Here is a 23,421-nt window from a genome sequence, read left to right as displayed (position 1 = left end):
AATGTGACGTAGTTGATCTACGTCACATTTAATTAAACATAAACATTAACCCAGAAGTGGAGTGAAATCACAAATAATTTACCACTATATGTGTGCATTTTTTTAAAGGTCTAGAAGGCCATATAACTCAACAACAATGATTTCCAGGTAGCAGAATTTCAGACGATTTTTAAATTTTTCCTTTTTGACCTTTTCTATAGTTTTAAAATTTCACAATGAACAAGCTTTACAGTATATTTAGAAAAACAAATGCTGCCTTTAAGAATCACAAATAATAAATTTAAGAAGACTTTATACTCTATTGTATCACTTTATACTCTACTGTATCACAAGGCAAAATGATGGTAATTACCAAGACAAATAACCAGCTTTCTTCTACCAATATCAAAAATAGTTTATTAGCAGCAATGGAATTATTATTATAATAGACAAAAAAAAGTTTCTTTCTTTAAGTTGCAATCGGATCTCACTACAGTATTTAAAGCCAATTCATAACAGCTATAACAGTGGACTGCAAATATATGACTGAGCAAAAAAACCCCATTATAGCAACTTTTCACTGTCAATGGAAACATTCCTGAGAATCAAAGCAGCAATCCAGGAAAATGCCAAACTTGTACTGGCTCACATGAAGCCACGTTTACTAGAACCATCTACAAAGCACATGCAGGCTATGCATGAAGGACACAGGTGTTTTCCTATCAAAGGACATCCACAGGGTTCTGATGAAGCAAGTCATTTCCCAACACACTTACTAGTCTACTCTGTGGGATGGTCCCAAGAATTTCAGAAAAAAATAGTGAACAGGGCAAATACTCTTTCATGTCTATATCTATATCTATCCATGAAAAACCACAAATAAGGGGAGCTCCTGTCGTGGCACAGTGGTTAACGAATCCGACTAGGAACCATGAAGTTTCGGGTTCAATCCCTGGCCTTGCTCAGTGGGTTAAGGATCTGGTGTTACCATGAGCTGTGGTGTAGGTCACAGATGTGGCTCGGATCTGGTGTTGCTGTGGCTACAGCTCCGATTCAACCCCTAGCCTGGGAACCTCCATATGCCGCGGGTGTGACCCTAGAAAAGGCAAAAAAAAAAAAACCCCAAAACAAATCCACCACAAATAAGGCCATCAAAGCAAGGATATGGTTAATCAGTCATGAGGGAAAAGACTAAGCAGATTAATTAATAAGATCAACAGAGGAGAACTTGACACAACTCACAATTTGAGCTTGAGCACATCACAATCTATTTCTATTTTTCCTTCTGTATAATGTCAAGTGTTTTGAAATCGAACAATGGCTCCTAAATCTGGATATGTTTCTGAGTCACTTGCAGAGGTTTTTAACTACAGAGTCCAAGTCTCCTTCATCATACCGATCACAACCAGATCTCCAGAGGATCTACATTCAGGGGACCTGCCTGGAATCTGCACTCCAAACTAAACCAAACCAAACCCCCAGGTGACTCTGAAGCATTATATTCATACAACCACTTCCCATCAAAAAGATGAAGCAAGATATCTCTTATTTGGCAGACACAGTTTACAGGAGCTAAATAAATCAGTGGGACACTTATAAGGCAACATTTCTGATGCCAATAAAATTTTCAACAACCCATTTAGTAAAATGTCACTTATATGTGGTTTTTAGTGCTGGTATTTACTACCAAGTAGAAGACATGTACTGATTCAAGATGTTTTCTTTCTGCCCAAGAGGGATACATATATATATATATATTTTAATAGTGTACAAATACTCCACAGCAGGTAATCAATATTTGCTGAGTTAAACTAAATCGGAAAATTAAACCAGTTATCTCTACATAGCCAAAAGCAAAAATTAAATAATCTTAATTTAAGCTTTTGAAGATCTATTACCTTCCAATTCTCTCTCAAAATAAACACACTGGTGCCATTCTGGGTACACAGCATTCCTGAAGCTGGGGGCCACACAAAAGAGTTATGTAGGGAGTGTGGCAGGAAAATTATTAACTAAGGGCTACTTAATGTAAATACTCCTTTCTACCAACATTTAATTGACATAAATAGAAATGAATTATGCTATGAGAAGCCAATTGTTTTTTAAACTAGACTTAATAATTCACAGCTTTTCGAAAATTTAATTACTGAGTCTAAAAAGTTGAATGAGGTTTAAGTTTGCATTTATCAGGATAATAAAAAACATTTTAATTCAGTTATGCACTAAATATGTGTCTAGAAATATTTCACTGATAAGTACATATACCACAATACTCTGATATAAATATACCAATTAGAGCCAAATGTATGTTTGCCAAAATTCTACTTTTAAGAAAATATTTTATTCAGAGAAAGGTTTGTACAAGATTATAACATTCAGAAAAAGATTCCCAACACCTCCTATTTATAGCTTTTCACTTATTTTTTCTTCTTATAGCACAGCACATAGCACATAGTAGGCCTCAATGAACATTTATAGAAAACATGAATTTAAACCTAGTAAATGTCAATTACTAATGCAATAGCAACCAATTTAAAGATACAGTTCTTTTTTTTAGCGCCCTCCCCCCCCTTTTTTGTCTTTTTCTAGGGCCGCTCCTGTGGCACATGGAGGTTCCCAGGCTAGGGGTTGAATCGGAGCTGTAGCTGCCAGCCTACACTACAGCCACAGCAATGCGGGATTCGAGCTGCATCTGTGACCTACACCACCGCTCACGACAACGCCAGATCCTTAACCCACTGAGCGAGGCCAGGGATCGAACCTGCAACCTCATGGTTCCTAGTCGGATTCGTTACCCACTGAGCCACGATGGGAACTCCTAAAGATACAGTTCTGAAGCCAAGTTTTACGTACACATCTGCTACATTTTAGTGTTGTTTCCACTGAGTACAAAAAGGATCTGAAGTGATCTGGAATAACATATTTATAACAGAAGAACTACAGCAAATATGAAATTAAGATTAAAAGCCATACAGTAGATTCTCATACTTGAGGTAGCAAACTTAGCATGCGCCTTTAAAATGCTAATTTTGGGGTGTTACATTGGAGATACCAATATAATAGGTGTATGATAAGCCTTAGAAAGTAGCATTCTCTGGAGTTCCCATTGTGGCCAGTGGAAACAAATCTGACTAGCATCCATGAATGCAGGTTCGATCCCCGGCCTCGCTAAGTGGGTTAAAGATCTGCTGTAGCTGTGAACTGTGGTGTAGGTTGCAGACTTGGCTCAGATCCCGCATTGCTGTGGCTGTGGCAAAGGCCAGTGGCTACAGCTCCAATTTGACACGTAGCCTGGAGAACCTCTATATGCCGGGGTGTGGCCCTAAAAAGACCAAAAAAAAAAAAAATTAACAAGTATCTCTGATTCTGATGCAGCTCTCTTAAGAATCATGCTAGAGAAATATTCCCATTTAAGAACGGAAGGGGAAAATTAAACCAAATTTGTTTCTACACTTGAGCCCTGAATTTAGCTCCTGCCTTCTTGGCAGTCAAGACAAAAAGGAATTAAAGAGGAAGCAGCCATTGGCTGATAACAGGAGGCCTGGCAGTTTGTCAAGGAAGGCCAATAATTCGCTTCAAATCCCTTTGTAAACAGGCACAGCATGCACATGGAAAGAAAATTCCTTAGCATTAATAAAAAGTGATTTATCAGATGGTACTTCATGTAAACGATATTAAGTAATAGAAATGTCCTTATGAGCAGTTTTAGAGAATACATAGAAATATCATCAAATGGGTATTTCTTATTCTGATAATTTTAAAGCAGAGGGACAAACTTTTATGTACTGCTGGTGGGATACTAAACTGGTCCAGCCTCCTTGAAGAACAAGAAAGATCCTCATTTCTTAACACTTTTTTTTTTTTTAAATTAACATTTCTATTTTTTTTTGTCCTTTTTTTTTTGCCTTTTCTAGGGCTACACCTTCAGCACATGGAGGTTCCCAGGCTAGGGGTCTAATTGGGGCTGTAGCCACTAGCCTACACCCCAGCCACAGCAACATAGGATCCGAGCCACGTCTGTGACCTACACCACAGCTCATGGCAACGCTGGATCCTTAACCCACTGAGCAAGGCCAGGGATCAAACCCGCAACCTCGTGGCTCCTAGTTGGACTCGTTAACCACTGAGCCACGACAGGAACTCCTCATTCCTTAACACTTTAGTGTCCCTCTCACAGATACAGCCCACATTCAGAAAACTCACTCATGTGTACTACATGTATGTAAGACCAGTATCAGTACTGGTGATATTTGCAACCAACATGAGTGGTGCTAGATATTAATCAAGGAAAATGGATAAACCATGGTATATGCATACAATGGACTATCATAATTAAAGAAAAATGAATGAACTAGAGTTATAGTCATCCATAGAGATAAATTTCATAGAAATAACATGAAGGCGAGAAAGCCACTTGCAAAATAAAGGTTCAAAGACATATGAAATGTACAGGTTAAAAGTATACCAAATAATTTTATGCATTGTTTCAAAACATACCTATGTAGCAAAAATATAGAGAAATTCATGGGATAAAAACCAGAGTCAAAAAGAGCAGTTACTCTGGATGGGGTGGCAGGGAACAGGATCAGGGGAGGATTATGGGTCAGATGTATTGGCAATGCTTTAATTCTTTAGTAGGGCGGAAACTACATGGAGGACTATTACATATCTGGATTATTTCATAAATAAATGAAAAATTCGAGGGCAGAAATATTAAAGCATATTCTAGTAAAGATCCTAGGAATGTAACTGAATGTGGTCCACAGAGACTCCTTTCCAAGAATATTAGGAAGAGAAAGCAAGGATGGGAACAGACAGGGAACAGGGTCCTTATCCTAGAGCAGAGCATCCCAGATGGAGCTCGCTGAGTTTGGGGGATCTCTGCAGAGCAGACATACCACAGCCAGTAAAAAATGTGAGAGTAATCTGTGTGAACTGATAGGATTAGGAAATAAAAGCAAGCCACACAATACTAATGCTTCATACAATACCATTTTAAAAAGAGAAGATTTATGCATACTTGTAAACTTGTGGAAAGTTATATAAAGAACTATAAATAGATGCTGACCTGAGGAGAAGGTAAACATATCACTTAATACCCTATTGCACTGTTAATAGTTGTCATAATAAACTATTACTTTTATAAAATTAAACAATGGAACTCCCCAGCAAGGGCCTGGAAAAATGCTTCTTAATCTCCGCCACACTTCAAAACCATCTAGACACATGTAAAATTCAACTTCCAGACCCACCCCCCACCAGACCAACTCAGAACTTCTGAGGATACGGTCTAGGTATCAATACATTTTAAAAGCTCCTTTAAAAAATTCCCATGTACGGAGTTCCCATTGTGGCACAGCGGAAATGAATCCAAGCAGTAACCATGAGGTTGCAGGTTCGAGCCCTGGCCTCGCTCAGGGGGTTAAAGACCCAGCGTTGCCTGTGAGCTGTGGTGTAGGTCCCAGATGTGGCTCGGATCCAGTGTTGCTGTGGCTGTGGCACAGGCTGCAGCTGTAGCTCCAATTTGACCCCTAATCTGGGAAACTCCATATGTCCCGAGTGCAGCCCTAAAAAGACAAAAAAACAAAGCAAAACAAAATTCTGATGTACATGGAGGGTTAAAAAACATTGTCTTAAATGTTAGATGTGCAAATAGCAATGTTTCTCTTCTGAAAATTAAAGACGCCAGTTTTGTACACTGATCTGACAGAAAAACATCAATTTCTTTTTTTTTGTCTTTTTTTGCCATTTCTTGGGCTGCTCCCGCGGCATATGGAGGTTCCCAGGCTAGGGGTCGAATCGGAGCTGTAGCTGCCAGCCTACACCAGAGCCACAGCAACGCAGGATCCAAGCCACGTCTGCGACCTACACCACAGCTCATGGCAACGCCAGATCCTTAACCCACTGAGCAAGGCCAGGGACTGAACCCTCAACCTCACGGTTCCTAGTCAGATTCGTTAACCACTGAGCCATGACGGGAACTCCAAGACATCAATTTCTGTAAGAGGAAGAAACAGGGCTACTTAGAGACTAGGGTTAGACTTTGGAGAAGTAAGGTGTGATATGCTGCAATACGTGGGCAGTTTCAAGCTTAGATCCCCAAATTCCATGTTAATGAATAGGGAAAAGAAGTTTGCCCCGGGGAAAAATTATTCCCACACAATAACCATATAAACATTTCACCAGACTCCTATGAAACGTCTCATTTTGATTGATACCATCCTTAATTATTTTGGTGTGTATCCTTTTTGTTACATGTTTATTTCAGAATATTTAAAAAATACATTTAAAAAAAATTCAGATGCCAAAGAAAAGAGAAGTCACCATAGTCCCATATCCGTCATGGTATTTTAGAATACAGCCTTCTATCTAGTTTTCTCTGCATATATTTACATATATAATTTCTCATACAAAAGTGGAATCATACTGAATGCCAGGCTTTGTAACCAGCTCTTTTTCACACGTTGTAACAAGAATACTCTTTTATGTAATACTGCCTCTGGAGGGGCCAACCAGGACCAGGGATCTGTCAAATGTATCCCCAGGTAGCTGAATAAACTCCTATTGGAAGGAGGTAACTCAGAATCAATACTACTGCACTGCAACAATGAATCTGGAGCTGGTCAGGTTTAAAGCTCAGTTGTCATCTGCTTCCCAACAAGAGGAATGACACCATCATCCTTCCATTCTGTGTGGGTGGTGCCTGTGGGTCCTGGATTCTTACCTTTTTTATATCCCGAATGTCCCAAGGAGGTTAAGAGCTGGGCGGATACATTTGGTTAACTTCTTTCAAGAATAAAAACAAAGCTCAGCAATTCGAAGTGATTTCATATCCTTTAAAAACTATTCTCAGGGAGTTCCCGTCGTGGCGCAGTGGTTAACGAATCCAACTAGGAACCATGAGGTTGCCCTTGCTCAGTGGGTTAATGATCCGGCGTTGCCGTGAGCTGTGGTGTAGCTTGCAGACGCGGATCGGATCCCACGTTGCTGTGGCTCTGGCGTAGGCCGGTGACTACAGCTCCGATTCAACCCCTAGCCTGGGAACCTCCATATGCCGCGGGAGCGGCCCAAGAAATAGCAAAAAAAAAAAAAACAAAAAAACCACTATTCTCAAAAACTGTGAAGATGGTATTACCAACCTTTTCGTTTCATAGATGTGAAAACTGAGGCTAAGTTGAGAAAAGGGGTACAATACTAAGATATACATGTGGACAGACTTTTTTAATCCAAAATGCTAATGATACAGACTCTAGAAGGAGGAACAAAATTAAAATTTATGAGTACCTGTTATATACTAGGCACTTCATATATTTAATTTTATTTAAGTCCCACACTAACCTATGACTTAAGCAATAATATCTTCATTTTGTCAGTGAAAAACCCAAGACACTGAGAAATCAAGTAATTTGACAAAGGTCACATAGCTGTTAAGTGGCAAATGTGGGATCTGTACCCAACTATAACGTGTCTGGTTTGGTTTCGTTTTTTATAAATACCATAATACCCTATTTCTTGCAAGCCCTTGGGTGAATGAAATAATTAATACATGGTCAGGAAAATGGTGACCTTGTATTAAAACCTGAGTTTTCTGGCTCTAAAGCGTCCATCCTTTCCCACACATAACCTATCCAACTCACGTTTTAGAGGCCCCTAATATTTATTAGCAAGAGATAAGAGAATCCTATTGACCCATCTATAACTGCAAATTCTGAGATTTTACCCTATTTCCACCAGGTTAACCCAATAGGGTTTCATGAAGGTTGGCAAAATACACGAAACCGAGTCAGAGACCAAGGATTTATTACCCATGTTCGCTTGCATGAGCTGTCAAGCTCCATGGGGCCGAGGCAATGGGCTCAAAGGGCTCACCATGGATGCTGTGCACTCAGGGGCTGCATTACAAGGCAGGGACACTGAGCCCGAGGATTCGCTACTTGTGTAACAAACAGAAGCAAGCTTCATTTCTCAGGGGAGAAGTTATCTCTTCCCTCAAGACTGCCTGCAGCAAGGCCAACCCTGACAAGTGCCCAAGCAGGGTGCAACTGGGGCTTTCTTGGCCTGCTCATTAGGGACATGCAGGGACATTCAGGGCCCAAGGAAGACTGCTGATGCCAACATGACCTTAAGGTCCATAAGACAATAGCATTTTATATGGTCAAATCTAAGAGAATGTCCCATATTTCGGGGCTTATACTTCTAGAACTTAGTTATTTCTTTAACTGACTCAAACGATTCTTTGCTAATTAACTAATGTTTTAAAGTTGTGATCAATCTTGTAGCATAAAAGATCAGTATCTCTCTGTGTTTCAGATAGATCTAGAGATCCCACTAGATTTATTTATCTTTTAAACTTACTTTCTATTAGGGTATATTTGATTTACACTGTTGAGTCTATTTCTGCTGTATAGCACAGTGACCCAGTCATACATATATATACCTATTCTTTTTCCCATATTATCTTCCATCATGGTCTATCCCAAGAGACTAGATATAGTTCCCTGTGCTGTACAGTAGACCTCACTGCTTATCCATTCTAAATGTAATATTTGTGTTTTAGACAGTTCTAGAGATCCAAAGAGATTTAGGTTTGATTGGTTTGCCCAGAATTCACAGCTTGTATTACAAACTTTTTTTTTTTTTTTTTTGCTTTTCAGGGCCGAACCCAAGGCATATGGAAGTTCCTAAGCTAGGGGTTGAATTGGAGCTGTAGCTGCTGGCATACACCACAACCTTAGCAATGCCAGATCCGAGTTGGGTCTGGGACCTACACCACAGCTCATGGCAACACCGGTTACTTAATCCCCTGAGTGAGGCCAGGGATCAAACCTGCATCCTCATGGATACTAGTCAGATTGGTTTCTGCTGAGCCATGACAGGAACTCCCTACACACTTTTACCTAATGTCTGATTATCTCTCTTTTGGTGGGATTAACAGCCATTTCTAACTACTGTCTATAATTACATTAGGGACTGCAAAAACCAAAACAAAACAGAGAGAGGGCTTGATAATCTAATTCTATCATTCCTTTTTTGTTGGTTTAAACAATTCTATAAAAAGAAAATTCCTCTTATCATCTATTTGGAAAGGCATGGTAACTGTTTGATTCTTCCCTTTTAATTTTCATTCTTTAAAATGACTAATGATTTTTTAAGTATCATTGAAATTTCATTCTAATATCCTCCAAGGTGATCAGAGCAATTGTTCCAGAATCATAAATTCATGGACATAACATATCCCACTGGATATCCTTAAACACGTTCAAGGTTGCCACTTCAAAACAAAACAGGAGTTCCTACTGTGGTGTAGTGGAATCTGACCATAGCCACTTGATCCCTGGCCCAGTGCAGTGGGTTAAAAAATCCAGCATTGCTGCAGCTGTGGTGTAGATTGCAGCTGCAGCTCAGATTCAGCATCTGGCCTGGGAACTTGCATATGCAGCCATAAAAACAAAACAAAAACAAGTCCCTTATTGAATCTGTCACCTCCTCTTCCCAGCCAATCTGTTCCACTGTCACCTATTCACTCTATTTCCTAACCTCTCACCTACTCATTAACCCTTTTTAATTGGAGTGTGGCCCCACCACTCCACCATTACAGCTCTTGTGAAGGTCACTAGTCTCATCTGTTTTGCTGAGTCCAAGGTGGACTTGTTAGGCTTCAGCTCACATGACCTTTCAATGCCATGGACCACTTCCATCCTCCTTGAATCACTCTTCTTGCTTCCACGACACTGTGATGTCCTGTTTTCATTTGCACCTCTCTGGCTACTCCTTCTCTGTGCGTTCTTCAAGCTTATCTTTTTACTCAGCCATGACATGTTGGCAGCTCTAAGGTTCAATCCCTCAATCTCAGAACATTATCTTCTTCACTAAACCCTCTGCCAATACGATCCTATCAACACCCAGGACTTCACTTACCACTTACATGAAGATTCTCACAACAAACTTGTATTGTTACCCTTCATCTCTCTGTCTGAACTCAAATATTATATCCAGCTGCCTACATGACAGCCCCCCTTGAAGATCTCAGAGTATTTCTACCTACTACATACCAAAATAAAGTCAGATCCATGAAAATAAAAAAATTAACCTCTCTAACTAAATACCAGCATTCTCCCTCTAGATGCATAAACCACTGTCATATCCAAAAAGTCCATTTATCTCAGCCTCATACTCCATCGATCACCAAATCTTGTTATTTCCTGAATACTTTTTAAATATAACACCTTTCCACTTAGACTACTACTACAAACCCAGTCCAAACTACTGTTGCCCCTCACCAAGGCCAGTGCAAGAGCCTACTGACAAGACTATTTTGATCAACTGTGTGCTTTCTCCAAACATTTTCTGCATTGGAGCCAATGCAGATAGGATCAGGCCAAGCAATGCTTAAAACCCTGCAATGGTTTCCCATGGCTCTTATATAAACTCCTCACATGCTCTATACCCTCACCTATTTTCTTCAGCTTCATCTACAATCTTGTTCCCCTAGGGGACCACCCATAGGTCTGCTGTCTCACTATTTTGTTTGTTTCTTTGTTTTACTATGAAAGAACATTTGCATGTTCTTGGTCTGAAATGCTCTTCTTTCTTTTGATTAGTTAACTTATTAGATACCCATCACTTGCTAAAGGAAGGTTTCCCCTGACCTTCCTGACCAGATCAAATTCCGGTTTCTCAGCTTCTCATACACTTGTCATAGCTGCAATTTTACATTTCTTTATACAATATTTTGGTCAATGCTGATCTTCTCCATCGGGTAAACTTCGTGGTAACAGCAACTATGGTTGTTGTGTATTCCAAGTGCTTGTCATATGTTAGATGCCAAGTCAGTTTATTTACATTAGATGAATGAACAAATGAAAATATCCAAATTTTTTGAAATTCATGTGCTTTATCCTTTTTCAGAAGGCTTATATTTACTCTAACTGAATGAACTTTGTACAGTTTTTTTATATACATAGAAGACTCTATATATTGGTAAGAATGTTACTAACATTATAAATATCTTAGTGTCATAAAGGTTAGCTCTCATTATCACTGAATTCATTCATTGTGACAGAAACTATTTTCTAGTTACTTCTGAATCCATTCCCTAACACCTTATCCCTTGCCTAACTCTATTATTAAAGCTGGATAAAACTGAATTCATACTTTCTGTTTCCTTTGTAATTATGACCATGAGACAGGGTTCTGGTTAGCAAAATGTAGGTCAAAGTTTTCTGAGAAATTTCTGAAAAGGTACTTATGTCCAAAAAAAACAAAACAAAAAACAAAAGGGGAAGGTTTTTCATTCCTCCCTTTCTCCTCATGTGAATATCAATGTGATGTCTGGAATAACAGCAACCATCTTGCAACTAAGAAGGGAAGACAACAAAACTGCAGAGCCACTAACACATCAGAAGTGGCCATCTACCTCAAGCTTTCCTATTACATAAGAAAAGTAAACCTTTATTTTTTTTCCATTATTGCATCTAAAAGCATTCCTAACTGATATTCTACTAACAAGAGTTTCTTCCAGAATCACTTTACATTACCTAAGATATTTTTTCTTCCTTTTTATTTTTCTCTTCATTTTCTCTTTGTTTTCTTCATGAAATTTCTCTGTCACACTCCCTAATAATGTAACCAAACTATCTGGTATGTTTCTCTTATGAAATAGAAAATTGATTATAATTTTAAAAAATTAAGATTTTTAAAATGTCTTATAATAATTTAATTTACAAATATATGCAGGTCAAAATAACATCTGTTTAGTGATATACAAGCAAAATTTAGGTAGCTTTGCTTGTTCACTCTCTGATTAAAAACCAAGCTTTTGTAGCAACATGGATGAAACTGGAGATTCTCATACTAAGTGAAGTAACTCACAAAGAAAAAGCCAAATCCCATAAGATATCACTTATATGTGGAATCTAAAATATGGCACAAATGAACCTATCTACAGAATAGAAACAGACTCATGGACATAGAGAACAGACTTGTGGTTGCCAAGGGGGAGGGGCAAGGGAATGGGATGGACTGGGAGTTTGGGGTTAGCAGATGCAAACTATTACATTTAGAATGGATGAGCAAATGAGGTACTGCTGTGTAGCACAGGAACTACATCCAGTCTCTTGTGATGGAACATGATGGAGGACAACGAGAGAAAAAGAATGTATATACACGTATAACTGGGTCACTTTGCTGTACAGCAGAAATTGATAGAACATTGTAAATCGACTATAATAAAAAAAAAGAAAAAAGGAAAAAAAACAAGCTTTAAGGTCTTTAAGGTCTACTTAGGAACATTAACATTAGCATGTGATATATTCTGATGTATCTGAGAGTCAAATATCAAATAAGCTGGGAAATAAATCAGACACTCTACATATATACTTTGACTATACACTATAGGCTATATTTATTGTTTCTAAAAATGAAAGTGTAAAAAGTATAAATATTTCAAGAACTAATAAATCTGAATAAACAGATTAAATGATAATTTCTAGTTGGCGATACCAGGATATTTCACCTGCATTCTGAACATGGCATGCAACTTAGGTTTATATGTTGCAGGTAAGACCTAGCCAGCCACACGCTATGTCCTTAGAGCAAATAAGGATATAAATGAAGAGTTCCCATTGTGGTTCAGCGGGTTAAGAAACCCAGTGATGTCTATGTGAGGATGTAGGTTTGATCCCTGGCCTCGCTCAGTGGATTAAGGATCTGGCATTGCCACAAGCTGCAGTGTGGGTCACAGATGTGGCTCGGATCCAGTGTTGCCGCGGCTCTGATTTGACCTCTCACCTGGGAATTTGCATATGCCACAGGTGAAGCTGTAAAAAGAAGAAGGATTTTAAAAAAGAATATAAATGAAATTATCTTGGGCCAGTGCTTTTTCCTATTAGTTCCCACCTATAAAACAAAGAGAGTAGACTAATTTGCAGACTGCTCTACAGAGCCTAGAAGGCCAAGTCTCCAAGCCTTCTACTTCTGACTAAGACAGAGCAGATCTGCTTTTATCTGTTTAATTTTGGCCTTCTACAGTTGATTTACCTTAAAGAAAATGCTCAGTAACTAAAAATAACTTGAAGACTGTTGGACAAAATGATCTCTTAGATCTCTTCTGGGTTTGTTTGTTTGTTTATTTTGCTTTTTAGGGCCACATCTGCGGCATATGGAGGTTCCTGGCTAAGGGTTGAATCAGAACTGTAGCTGCTGGCCTACACTACAGCCACAGCAACACAGGATTTGAGCTTTGTCTGTGACCTACACCACAGCTCACAGCAACGCCGGATCCTTAACCCTCTGAGTGAGGCCAGAGATCGAACCTGCATCCTCAGGTATACTAGTCAGATTAGTTAAGTGCTGAGCCAGGATGGGAACTCCTCTTCTGGTATTAATATTCACAATGAAATGATTTCTTTTATGCTCCTACATTCTAATTATTTAATAACAAATCTGTTCATCCAAATAGGTACATAAGGAGTTCTGGTGGCCTGGTGATGAAGGACTCAATGCTATCACTGCTATGGCTCAGGTTATTGCTGTGGCAAGGGTTTGATCCCTGGCCCAGGAACTTCCACATGCCATAGGCATAACAAGAAAAAGAAAAAAGAAAAAGAAATAAATATGTACAAAAAAGAAAATTCATGTGACAATATGGGCTTGATTGCCTGAAATGTATTCAAAAACAACTAATGTTTTTACCTTGTGAAAATGCCATCCACAATTCCAATTGTTGCTTCCTCTGCAGGAACATAGGAGCCAATCTGAGCCATGATAGTAATCAATGCAACTTGTTTTATGTAGGAGCTCTTTCCACCCATGTTTGGACCAGTAATTATCATTACTCTCTCTGAGTCCCCCTAGAAAATTAAAAAACAATTTTACTTATTATAGAGTATTCCAGAGGGGCTTCTACACAACAGCTACTATTTATTCCATAACTGTGGAATGCATTAGGCAAAAAGATTAAGTTATGGTATTGAAATACGTCACCATTAAGTACCAAAAAGAGAACGAGGACCCCTTTGTCTTCAACTTGAATTGTGGTCTTATAGAACAGTGAAGTCTTAGCAGCACATATGGTTGTTTCTCAACATAAAAAAGGAAATAACAAGAAATAATCTAAACAAGACAACTACTATGGCTTTCTCTTTAGATAATCATTAATCTGCCAATGTGTGTTTTTCATCTTATTTATATTTAAAAATCTATCAATTTCCATTTGTCCACTCTAAAATTACCAGGTGTTATATATCTAATTGTGGAAGGCCCTAACCTGGGTTGGCAGCCCATGAATATTTTCAGTTATAAATGGATAACTACTAACGAGACTGATGATACCAAATTGGAGACATCAGTTTTATCAACATTTAATTATTCCCTGACATTTTGCCAGAGTAAGTGAAAAAGCCAGAAAAGCTGCAGCACTTGCAATTTTTAGAACTTTCCTGTATTAGCCCAATTCTAGTACTTGCCATAGTAGACTCATCCTAAGAGAAACTGTCCAAGTGCAGCTCTCTGCAGAAGAATTAGCCTAAGGCATCCACTTGCTGAGCTATTTGAACCCACCACCTTTGGCAATGCCCACCTGGTCAAGAGTAGCCGTCCATGACTGACCAACAACCTAAGAGGTGGCCTCACATAAAGGTCTCTGAAACTAGGCCCATCAAATCATCTCTTGGGAGTTGAAAGTGAGAACCATGGAGAGGTTCAATAAGGTTGAAAAGAAACATGGAACGAAGCTACACAACACTGGGGACCATGAGTAAGAAGTCAAGAGTAAGTAAAAGGTACAATAAGAGTAAAAAAGGTAATTAGCAATAAAAGGAAAGAAAAAAATAGAGAAGGTCCAAGAGGTTTTGTTTTATGCAAACAACGGGGGTTTCAAAGTAAAATCTTACTACTGAGGACATAAAAAGAAAACCAGTTTCATCTCTAAAGATGCCTTGTATCCAAATTAATCATACATTTCCAGTCTTCCTAAAGCCAATGTATTCTAGAGATCTTCTTCCCATATGATTCCTTTCTCTTAGGATTACATGTAGCTTTTTAGTGAGTTTTATGAATCTCCATTACTTGAAGGAACTTCAGTGACTCAATGTATTTTGGAACAGAAAGACCCTAAGCAGAGTAAGAGCACAGGAAACACACATGGTACAAGTAGAATGATAAAACTTAGGATTAAAATTTAAAAATTCTCCTACAGATGTTAAAAAATAGTCTTATAAGTAAAGATTTTACATAACAAAATATTTTGAAAATTCAAATTAAATGGACAGATTTCTTTTATAAAACTGACAAAAATGATACAAGAAATACAAAGTCTGAATAATCCTATAGGTATTAAAGAAATTAAACCTGTAATTAAAAGCCTTTCCACAAGAAAAACTCCAAATCCAGATAACTTCCCCACTGAATTCCTGCAAACATGTTAACAGAGAAACAGCACCATCTTACAAAAACTCCTCTAGAGAACAGAACAAGAAGGAACTTTTCCCAAATCATTTCAGAAAGCCAACATAATTTTGACACCAAAACACAACAAGAGTATTAATAGAAAGAAAACTTAATGCCAATTTCATTCATAAGTACATAAGCAAAACTCTTTAATAAAACATTAATAAGATAATCCAAAATATAGAAACCATTTAGAAGTTTTGAGGAATACAAAGTTGGTTTAATATTCAAAAGTCAACAAATGTAATTCACCACATTAACAGGATAAAAAAGAGAAATCATATGAAACACTCCAATGACACACAGAGAGAAAAGCATTTGAGAAAATCAATATCCATTCATTTTTTAAATATCCAGGGAAAGGAGATAAAAACTATAAAGAGTGGAAAGAAAATAATGAAACTGTCATTATATCTCTATGTCATGACTGTGTCCCCAGAAAATCTAAAGTAATTTATGAAAATTGTTAGCACCGATAAATGAACTGAGTAAGAGCTTAGGGTGTAAGGTCAGTATTCAAATGCCAACTTTATTTTCAGCAAATACTTGAAAAAATTTTAATTTAATGATGTAATTTACCACAGGGTCAAAAGAAATCAAATACCTAGGAATAAACCTATAAAATGAACAAGGCCTCTGCAGAGAAAACTACAAAACACTATTGAAAGAAATTAAAGGTCTAATTAAATTAAGGAATGTACCATGTTCATGGAAAAGAAGGCTCAATATCATAATGCTACAAAAATTAAACTAGTGGGACAGACGGACCAGAGAGGGTCCAGAAACAGACTGAAATATATACAGTTTCTTGATTTAATGACAAAAGGGACACTGTAACACAGTGGACAAAGGATGTTCTTTTCAATTAACTGGTGCTGAGTTAAAAGGACATCCTTACAGTAAAACAAAAAAATCTTGGTTTCCTAACTTATATCCTAAACAAAAATCAATTTCAGTTAGTTTATAGGATTGAAAGACAGGGAAAAACTATGAGGTTATTAGGTAATATATGATCTTGGGATGAAGATTTCTTAAGCAGATCATAAATCACAATTACCCATAAAGAAAAATGTTGAAAATTGGAGTACATTAAAATTAGGAACTTCTATTCATCAATCTTATCCTGAAGGTCCCAGGCAGCATACCATGATACTATAGAAATAAAAGGTATTGTTACAGGCTAAAAAGAACAAAACACAATTGTCATATTTATCATAACTGTCATATGGTGATCTACAAAAATAACCAAGAAGAATTTCTAGACAAATCACTATAATTAATGAGAGAGTCTAACAAGGTAGTCAGATTTAAGATCAAAATGCAAAATCAACTGCATTTTTCTTTTTTTTTTGCCATTTCAAGGGCCGCTTCTACGGCATATGGAGGTTCCCAGGCTAGGGGTCTAATCGGAGCTGTAGCCGCCGGCCTACACCACAGCCACAGCAAGGCAGGATCCCAGCCGCGTCTGCGACCTGCACCACAGCTCACGGCAATGCCACATCCTTAACCCACTGAGCAAGGTCAGGGATCGAACCCACAACCTCATGGTTCCTAGTCGGATTCGTTAACCATTGAGCCACGATGGGAACTCCTCAACTGCATTTTTCTGTAAGAGCAACAAACAATTAAGAAAATACAATTGTAGGAGTTCCTGTTGTGGTGCAGTGGTTAACGAATCCGACTAGGAACCATGAGGTTGCGGGTTCGGTCCCTGCCCTTGCTCAGTGGGTTAACGATCGGGCGTTGCTGTGAGATGTGGTGTAGGTTGCAGACGCGGCTCGGATCCCGCGTTGCTGTGGTTCTGGCGTAGGCCGGTGGCTACAGCTCCGATTCGACCCCTAGCCTGGGAACCTCCATATGCCGCGGGAGCGGCCCAAGAAATAGCAACAACAACAACAACAACAAAAAGACAAAAGGCAAAAAGAAAATACAATTGTAAAAAAAAAAAGATACGACCTACAAAGCAACAGAAGAATACTTAGTGATAAATATAAATATATAAAGATGTAAAAAGATTTATGAAAATTATTTTTTACTTTTCTTGAGAGGACCTAAGGAAAACCCAAAGAAGTATATACTACCTTCTTGAAGGAACAAATTTTTATGTCACATCCATATCATAAAGATGCCAACTTTCTCCCTAAGTGATCTCTAGGGTGAATGCAATTCCAACAAAAATTTCACCTTTCCCCCCAATTAACTAGTTCAGTTGACTCTAAAATGAAATGGAGAGGGAAAAGCTAAAGAAATCTCAAGACATTCTATTTGAAGAACAGGTGGGGAGATGTAAAAGAATTGTTTTAATGCTATAGTAAATAAAACTGTGATTTTGGCTTAGGAACCAAACTAAACCAAACCAACCAAACAAGCAAAAAAAAACTATCAGTGAAAAATAATAGAGTCCAAAACAATTCCATGAAAATATGGAAACAATGTATGCCAGAAGTAATTCTGCAGATTGATGGGAAAAGAATGGATTATTTGAAAATTGATGTAGGACAACTGATTATATAGAAAGAGATGAGATTGGAATCCTACCTCACACAATATGTAAAAATAAATTTTAGGTTAAGGACCTAAATCTGAAAAGTAAAGCTTAAAAATATTTATAAGAAATTATAGTTAAATACTTTACAACCTTGGAAATGGAGGAGATTTTAAGTAAAACATAAATAATAAACACATTCACCCATACAAGGGAAGACTGGTACATTTAACGCTATTGAAATTAGGACTTTTTGATTATCAAAGGCATCATACTGAAAGTGAAAATACCGAAGATATCCTAAGCAGTTTCCTTCACTGCTAAAATATTAGATTCTATATCACTTAAAAGTTCTATGACCCAGAAAGATTATTTAAAACTTAACTGAGAGAAGAAAGCCACACTTTTACCATGTTCTGCTGCCATGGGTCTTACCTGAAAAACCAGATTTGGTCTTATTGAATATGACACACCAATAAAGAAAAATAATCTACTCAGTGAACACCAAACCACTTCATGACCGAAATTTGGGAAAAACCCAAAGTATTGACAGTTACCTCTGAATTATGAAATTACTAACGATTTTTATTCTCTCCACACTTTCCTGGTTTTCCAAGTTTTCTATTGTGAGCATTTTGAACTACCAATTTCCTCCTTCTAAGAATTGATTCTGTGAGGTTTGCCAAAAGTGAATACAAAAATGAATTTTTCAGAAAATTGTGGTATGTCCATACTATTTAAAATCATGAAGCCATTAAAAATTATCTTAGGAAAGATTTTTTTAATAATATAAGAAAATATGTATGTCACGATACTGTGAAAAAACAGGATATAAAAATATTTATATAAGGAGTTCCTGTTGTGGCGCAGCATAAATAACAGCAGAAATAAATTCGATTAGGAACCATGAGGTTTCAGGTTCGATCCTTGGCCTCATTCAGTGGGTTAAGGATCCGGTGTTGCTGTGAGCTGTCATGTAGGTCATAGACACAGCTCAGATCTGGCGTTGCTGTGGCTGTGGTGTAGGCCAGCGGCTTCAGCTCTGATTGACCCCTAGCCTGGGAACCTCCATATGCCGCGGGTGCAATTCTAAAAAGCAAGCAAACAAAAAACTTACATGAAAAAATGCTTTTTTAAAAAAATTAAAAGAAAGGATGAAGGACATGCACCAAAATGTTAACAGTGGTTGTCTTTGGGATTACAAAGTAATTTTCAGAGTTCACTGGTGGCCTAGCGGTTAAGGATTTGGCATTATCACTATTGTGGCAGGAGTTCAATCCCTGGCCTGGGAACTTATGCCTGCTGCAGGGGCAGCCGAAAAACAAACAAAAAAAAAACAACAAAGAGGCAATTTTCTCCTCTTCTTTCTCCCTTTCTTTGTATCACAAATTTCCATCCATAATTATCTGTGAACAGATTCTGCAGCAATGAGTGGTATTAACAGCTCTTTCTTGAATGTCCACTATGTTGAGTATCATGCAAAGAGAACTTTGGAGTAATTTTCACTGTGGTGTCAATTTCCATGAGAATTTTGACAAAGAACAACATAGTGGAAAAATGAGAGAACAAATATGAATAAAGAATTTGCCCCAAAATCAGGAAAGATGGTTTCTAGCCCAGAGTTTGGGCAAGTCAACACAACTCTCTAAGGCCTCATTTTCCTTGCTTCTAAAATGAGGGAGTTGAATTAAATAATCTCTCACCCTCAAGTTCTACAGTTCTTTGAAAAATAATACGGCCAAATTTGGGCATATGTGGTCCTGGGTGGAATCTAAGTGCAAAAACTAAACTATCACCAGGGCTTTGCTCTAGATTTTCTTACACGAAGGAAACCTGTGGAATCAACTTGCATGAGGTACTTGGGAAAGTGGGACATGGTGATTGAGTCAGACTTGGGGTCACCACTGTGGAAGTAGATTTCCCAAATCTACCCAAGATTTGGAGACCTCAGACAAGAACTGACTTTTAGCCTTTAAAGCATAAAATGCTTTCAGTCACTAAACTCAACTATTGGTCGGTGATCAAACGGTTGGTTTCCTAATAAGCACTGACATTTAGGCCTCCAACAAGAGATAAATTGTATACTTGGCACTCTAGTAAATGCTAAGAAGAGCCAGAAGGTATTTTGAGATGCATTAATGCCTCTATCTCCATCTCCTGACGGTCTTGCTGCTTCTCTGCCCACAATCCATTCTCCAAAAGGCAGCGAGACTGAGTGTCTTAAAAAGTAAAACATGGGAGTTCCCGTCATGGCGCAGTGGTTAACGACTCCGACTAGGAACCATGAGGTTGCGGGTTCGGTCCTTGCCCTTGCTCAGTGGGTTAATGAACCCGAGTTGCCGTGAGCTGTGGTGTAGGTTGAAGACGCAGCTCGGATCCCGCATTGCTGTGGCTCTGGCGTAGGCCAGTGGCTACAGCTCTGATTCGACCCCTAGCCTGGGAACCTCCATATGCCGCAGGAGTGGCCCAAAGAAATAGCAAAAAGACAAAAAAAAAAAAAAGTAAAACATGGAGTTCTGTCATGGTGCAGCAGAAACAAATCTAACTAGGGACCATGAGGTTGTGGGTTTGATCCCTGGCCTCGTTCAGCAGGTTAAGGATCTGGCGTTGCAGTGAGCTGTGGTGTAGGTTGCAGATGTGGCTCAGATCTGGCATTGCTGTGGCTCTGGCATAGGCCAGCAGCAACACCTCCATATGCCACAGGTGCGGCCCTAAAAAAAGGACCGGAAAAAAAAAAGTAAAACATAACTTGTTTCCTGCCGAGAGCTCCCAGATCGCTGCCCAGGGCACTCATAATAAAGCCCAAGCTCCTCACTGCAGTCTAAAGGCCATGCCTGGGAGTTGCCGTTGTGGCCCAGTAGAAATGAGTCAGACTAGTATCCATGAGGATGTGGGTTCAATCCTGGCCTTGCTCAGTGGGCTGGGGATCTGGCATTGATGTGAGCTGCAGTGTAGGTTGAAGATGTGGCTCAGATCCCGAATTGCTGTGGCTGTGGTGTAGACTGGCAGCTGTTGCTCTGATTTAACCCCTAGCTTAGGAACTTCCATATGCCTATGCCATGGGTGCGGCCCTAAAAAGCAAAAAAAAAAAAAAGAAATTAAAATTTAAAAAAGGCCACGTTTGCCTCTCTGGCCTCTCGCCTGCTACCCTCCTCATGTGCACTCAGTGCCAGCTGGAATGGATTTCTACTCGTCCTCCACCTGCCTGAAGATTCCAAGCTCATTCCAGTCTGACGGCCTCTCCACAGCTACTCCTTCCACCTGGGATGCTCTTCTCTGAGACTGGATCTTTTCTGTCACTCAAGTCTAAGCTCAAACACTGACTCTCAGGAGGGGCCTTTCCCAACCACCCGGTCTACTCAAGCTTCTCTGCCCTGTCACTCTCTATTATGTCAGCCCTTTCTATTTTTTTTTTTCATACTTTTTATCCCCCTCTGACATTTCCTTAATTTTCTTGCTAACTTGTTTATTACCAATCTCACTACTAGAATATAAGTTCCCATGAGGGCACGGCCTATGTTATCTTGTTTATCCTCACTGTCCAGAACAAGGCCTGATAGAAAGAAATAGTGGTCAAAAAGATTAACTTAAAATGCAAAAGGTATCACAAGAGAGATATTTATCAACCTCGTATTTCAAGAATGTAAACTAGTCAGGAATATATGACTCTCTTTCCTCTATAGTTCCCAAGATGACACAGCAAGTACATACATGAGCAAGGAATTTCACATATCTCATGTGCTAGCAAGGCCATATGTATCTGAGGCTCCAGACATCAAAGGGTCCAAGGTATGAGAGATGCATAAAAGCCATCTGGAAGACCATTTTGGATGAGAAAGCATTCTTACAGAACAGCCAGAAGTCCCAAGTTGGGGGAAAAAAAAAAAAAAAAAGCACTTTGGAGCTTACTGAAGTTATTAGGAATGCATCCAACTGGACTGGCTAGACAGTGCCCAAACCTATGCTACACAGTGAGCAAGATGCCACACACAGAGCAAGTTCTCAAGAAACCACACATACATGGATGGATGGATGGACAGACAGACAAACGAATGAATGCTGGGGAGCAAAACCTTAAGTACTGCACCAGTGGGACTGTTTCTGGATGACACCTATTTCCTTGATGAATCTTTGAGAGGCCAGACGTTCATTCTTTAAACCTTATTATTGGCAATGTCTGTCGGACAGCATCGATCACTAAGATCTTAATGTTGCATACCAAGAATCAAAACACTGAACTGAAATCAGTAAGTTGTTTTGGTTTGGTTTGGTTTTTGGTCATGCCCATGGCATGTGGTAGTTCCTGGGCCAGGGATTGAACCCAAGCCACATTAAGTGACAATGCCAAATTCTTAACTACTAGGCCGCCAGGGAACTCCTAAATTAGTTTAAAGAGAGATAATCAAGTTCCACATCTTATGCTATATTCTGTGGGAGAAAAGGAGAGGTGAAGATAAAAAATACAAATAAAAGGGAAATTTCAAGGTATCATAAGAAAGTCACCAACAACAAGTGCCAGGCATTGTGCTCAAGATTTTATATGCATCATCTCATTTAGCTCTCGCAACTGTCTCATAGGCTAATACTACTATTCCCATATTATAGGTGAGGAAAGAAAAGCTAAGAGAAGCAAAGCTTTTTGTCCAGGAACACAGAGCTAATAAGTAGCAGAAGTGAGATGTTACGTGAAGACATCCTCTGACAGATGTCTCAAAGGGGATCCCTACTCAATGACAAGAAACCACAGTCACTGATAAATAGGAGACATGTTCCCCTAGCTCAGGGCCAGCATCCTTGGGTTCCCCACTGGGTAAACTACAATGATGATCAGTCAGAATATCCTTGAGATCAAGAGATGCATGGCAGAAAAGAAATAAATACAACTAAAATGGTTCGATGTTGGAGTTCCTACTGCAGCTCAGCGTAAATGAACCCAACTAGTATCCGTGAAGATGAGGGTTCAATTCCTGGCCCCACCCAGGGGGTTAAAGATCTGGTGTTGCCGTGAGCTATGGTGTAGGTTGCAGATTCAGCTGTGGTGTAGACTGGCAGCTGCAGTTGATTCAACCCCTAGCCTGGGAATTTCTGTATGCCATGGGTGTGGTCCTAAAAAAAAAAAGACAGAAATAAAACAAAATAAAATAGTTCAGTATTAATTTCTAAGACTGGAGTATCAGCTAATTTTCTGCAGAAACTGCTTTTTTTCCTTGACAGGTACAGATACTGACATCTATCCTTTAAATCACAGTAGAACTATTTTTATAATAGCTGCAGCTTGCTGAAAAAGTTTGGCAATTTCAAAGTGTTTGATTCCCTGAAAATGTCAACCAATGGCAGGTTAAAGCAGTAGATCCTTTAGTGAAAGCTTTGTCCAAACAAGCTCTCAGCCAAATCCTTGCCGTTTTAACCCAAGGTGAACTCCAAGGAGAAAGGGGGAGAATGAGGCTGGAGAGAAGTGCAAGCTATATGTTGAGATATCAAAATAAAGATCCAAATCCTTCTGACATCTG

General features: G+C 38.9%; 1 protein-coding gene across 3 annotated transcripts in view; it reads right to left on the bottom strand.

Moving 5' to 3' along the window:
- Nucleotides 1–23,421, bottom strand: part of MSH3 (mutS homolog 3) — a 185,169-nt gene that overhangs the window by 23,847 nt on the left and 137,901 nt on the right. For all 3 annotated transcript variants that reach the window (XM_047778198.1, XM_047778201.1, XM_047778199.1), the window contains exon 20: nucleotides 13,672–13,829. In XM_047778198.1, coding sequence (XP_047634154.1) covers nucleotides 13,672–13,829 — 158 coding nt within the window. The remainder of the gene's footprint in view (nucleotides 1–13,671; nucleotides 13,830–23,421) is intronic.

The sequence above is a fragment of the Phacochoerus africanus genome, chromosome 4 (assembly GCF_016906955.1).
Source record: "Phacochoerus africanus isolate WHEZ1 chromosome 4, ROS_Pafr_v1, whole genome shotgun sequence".
Taxonomy (NCBI): domain Eukaryota; kingdom Metazoa; phylum Chordata; class Mammalia; order Artiodactyla; family Suidae; genus Phacochoerus; species Phacochoerus africanus.
Note: the sequence above shows the minus strand (reverse complement) of the source record. Positions and strands in the feature narration are given on the sequence as shown.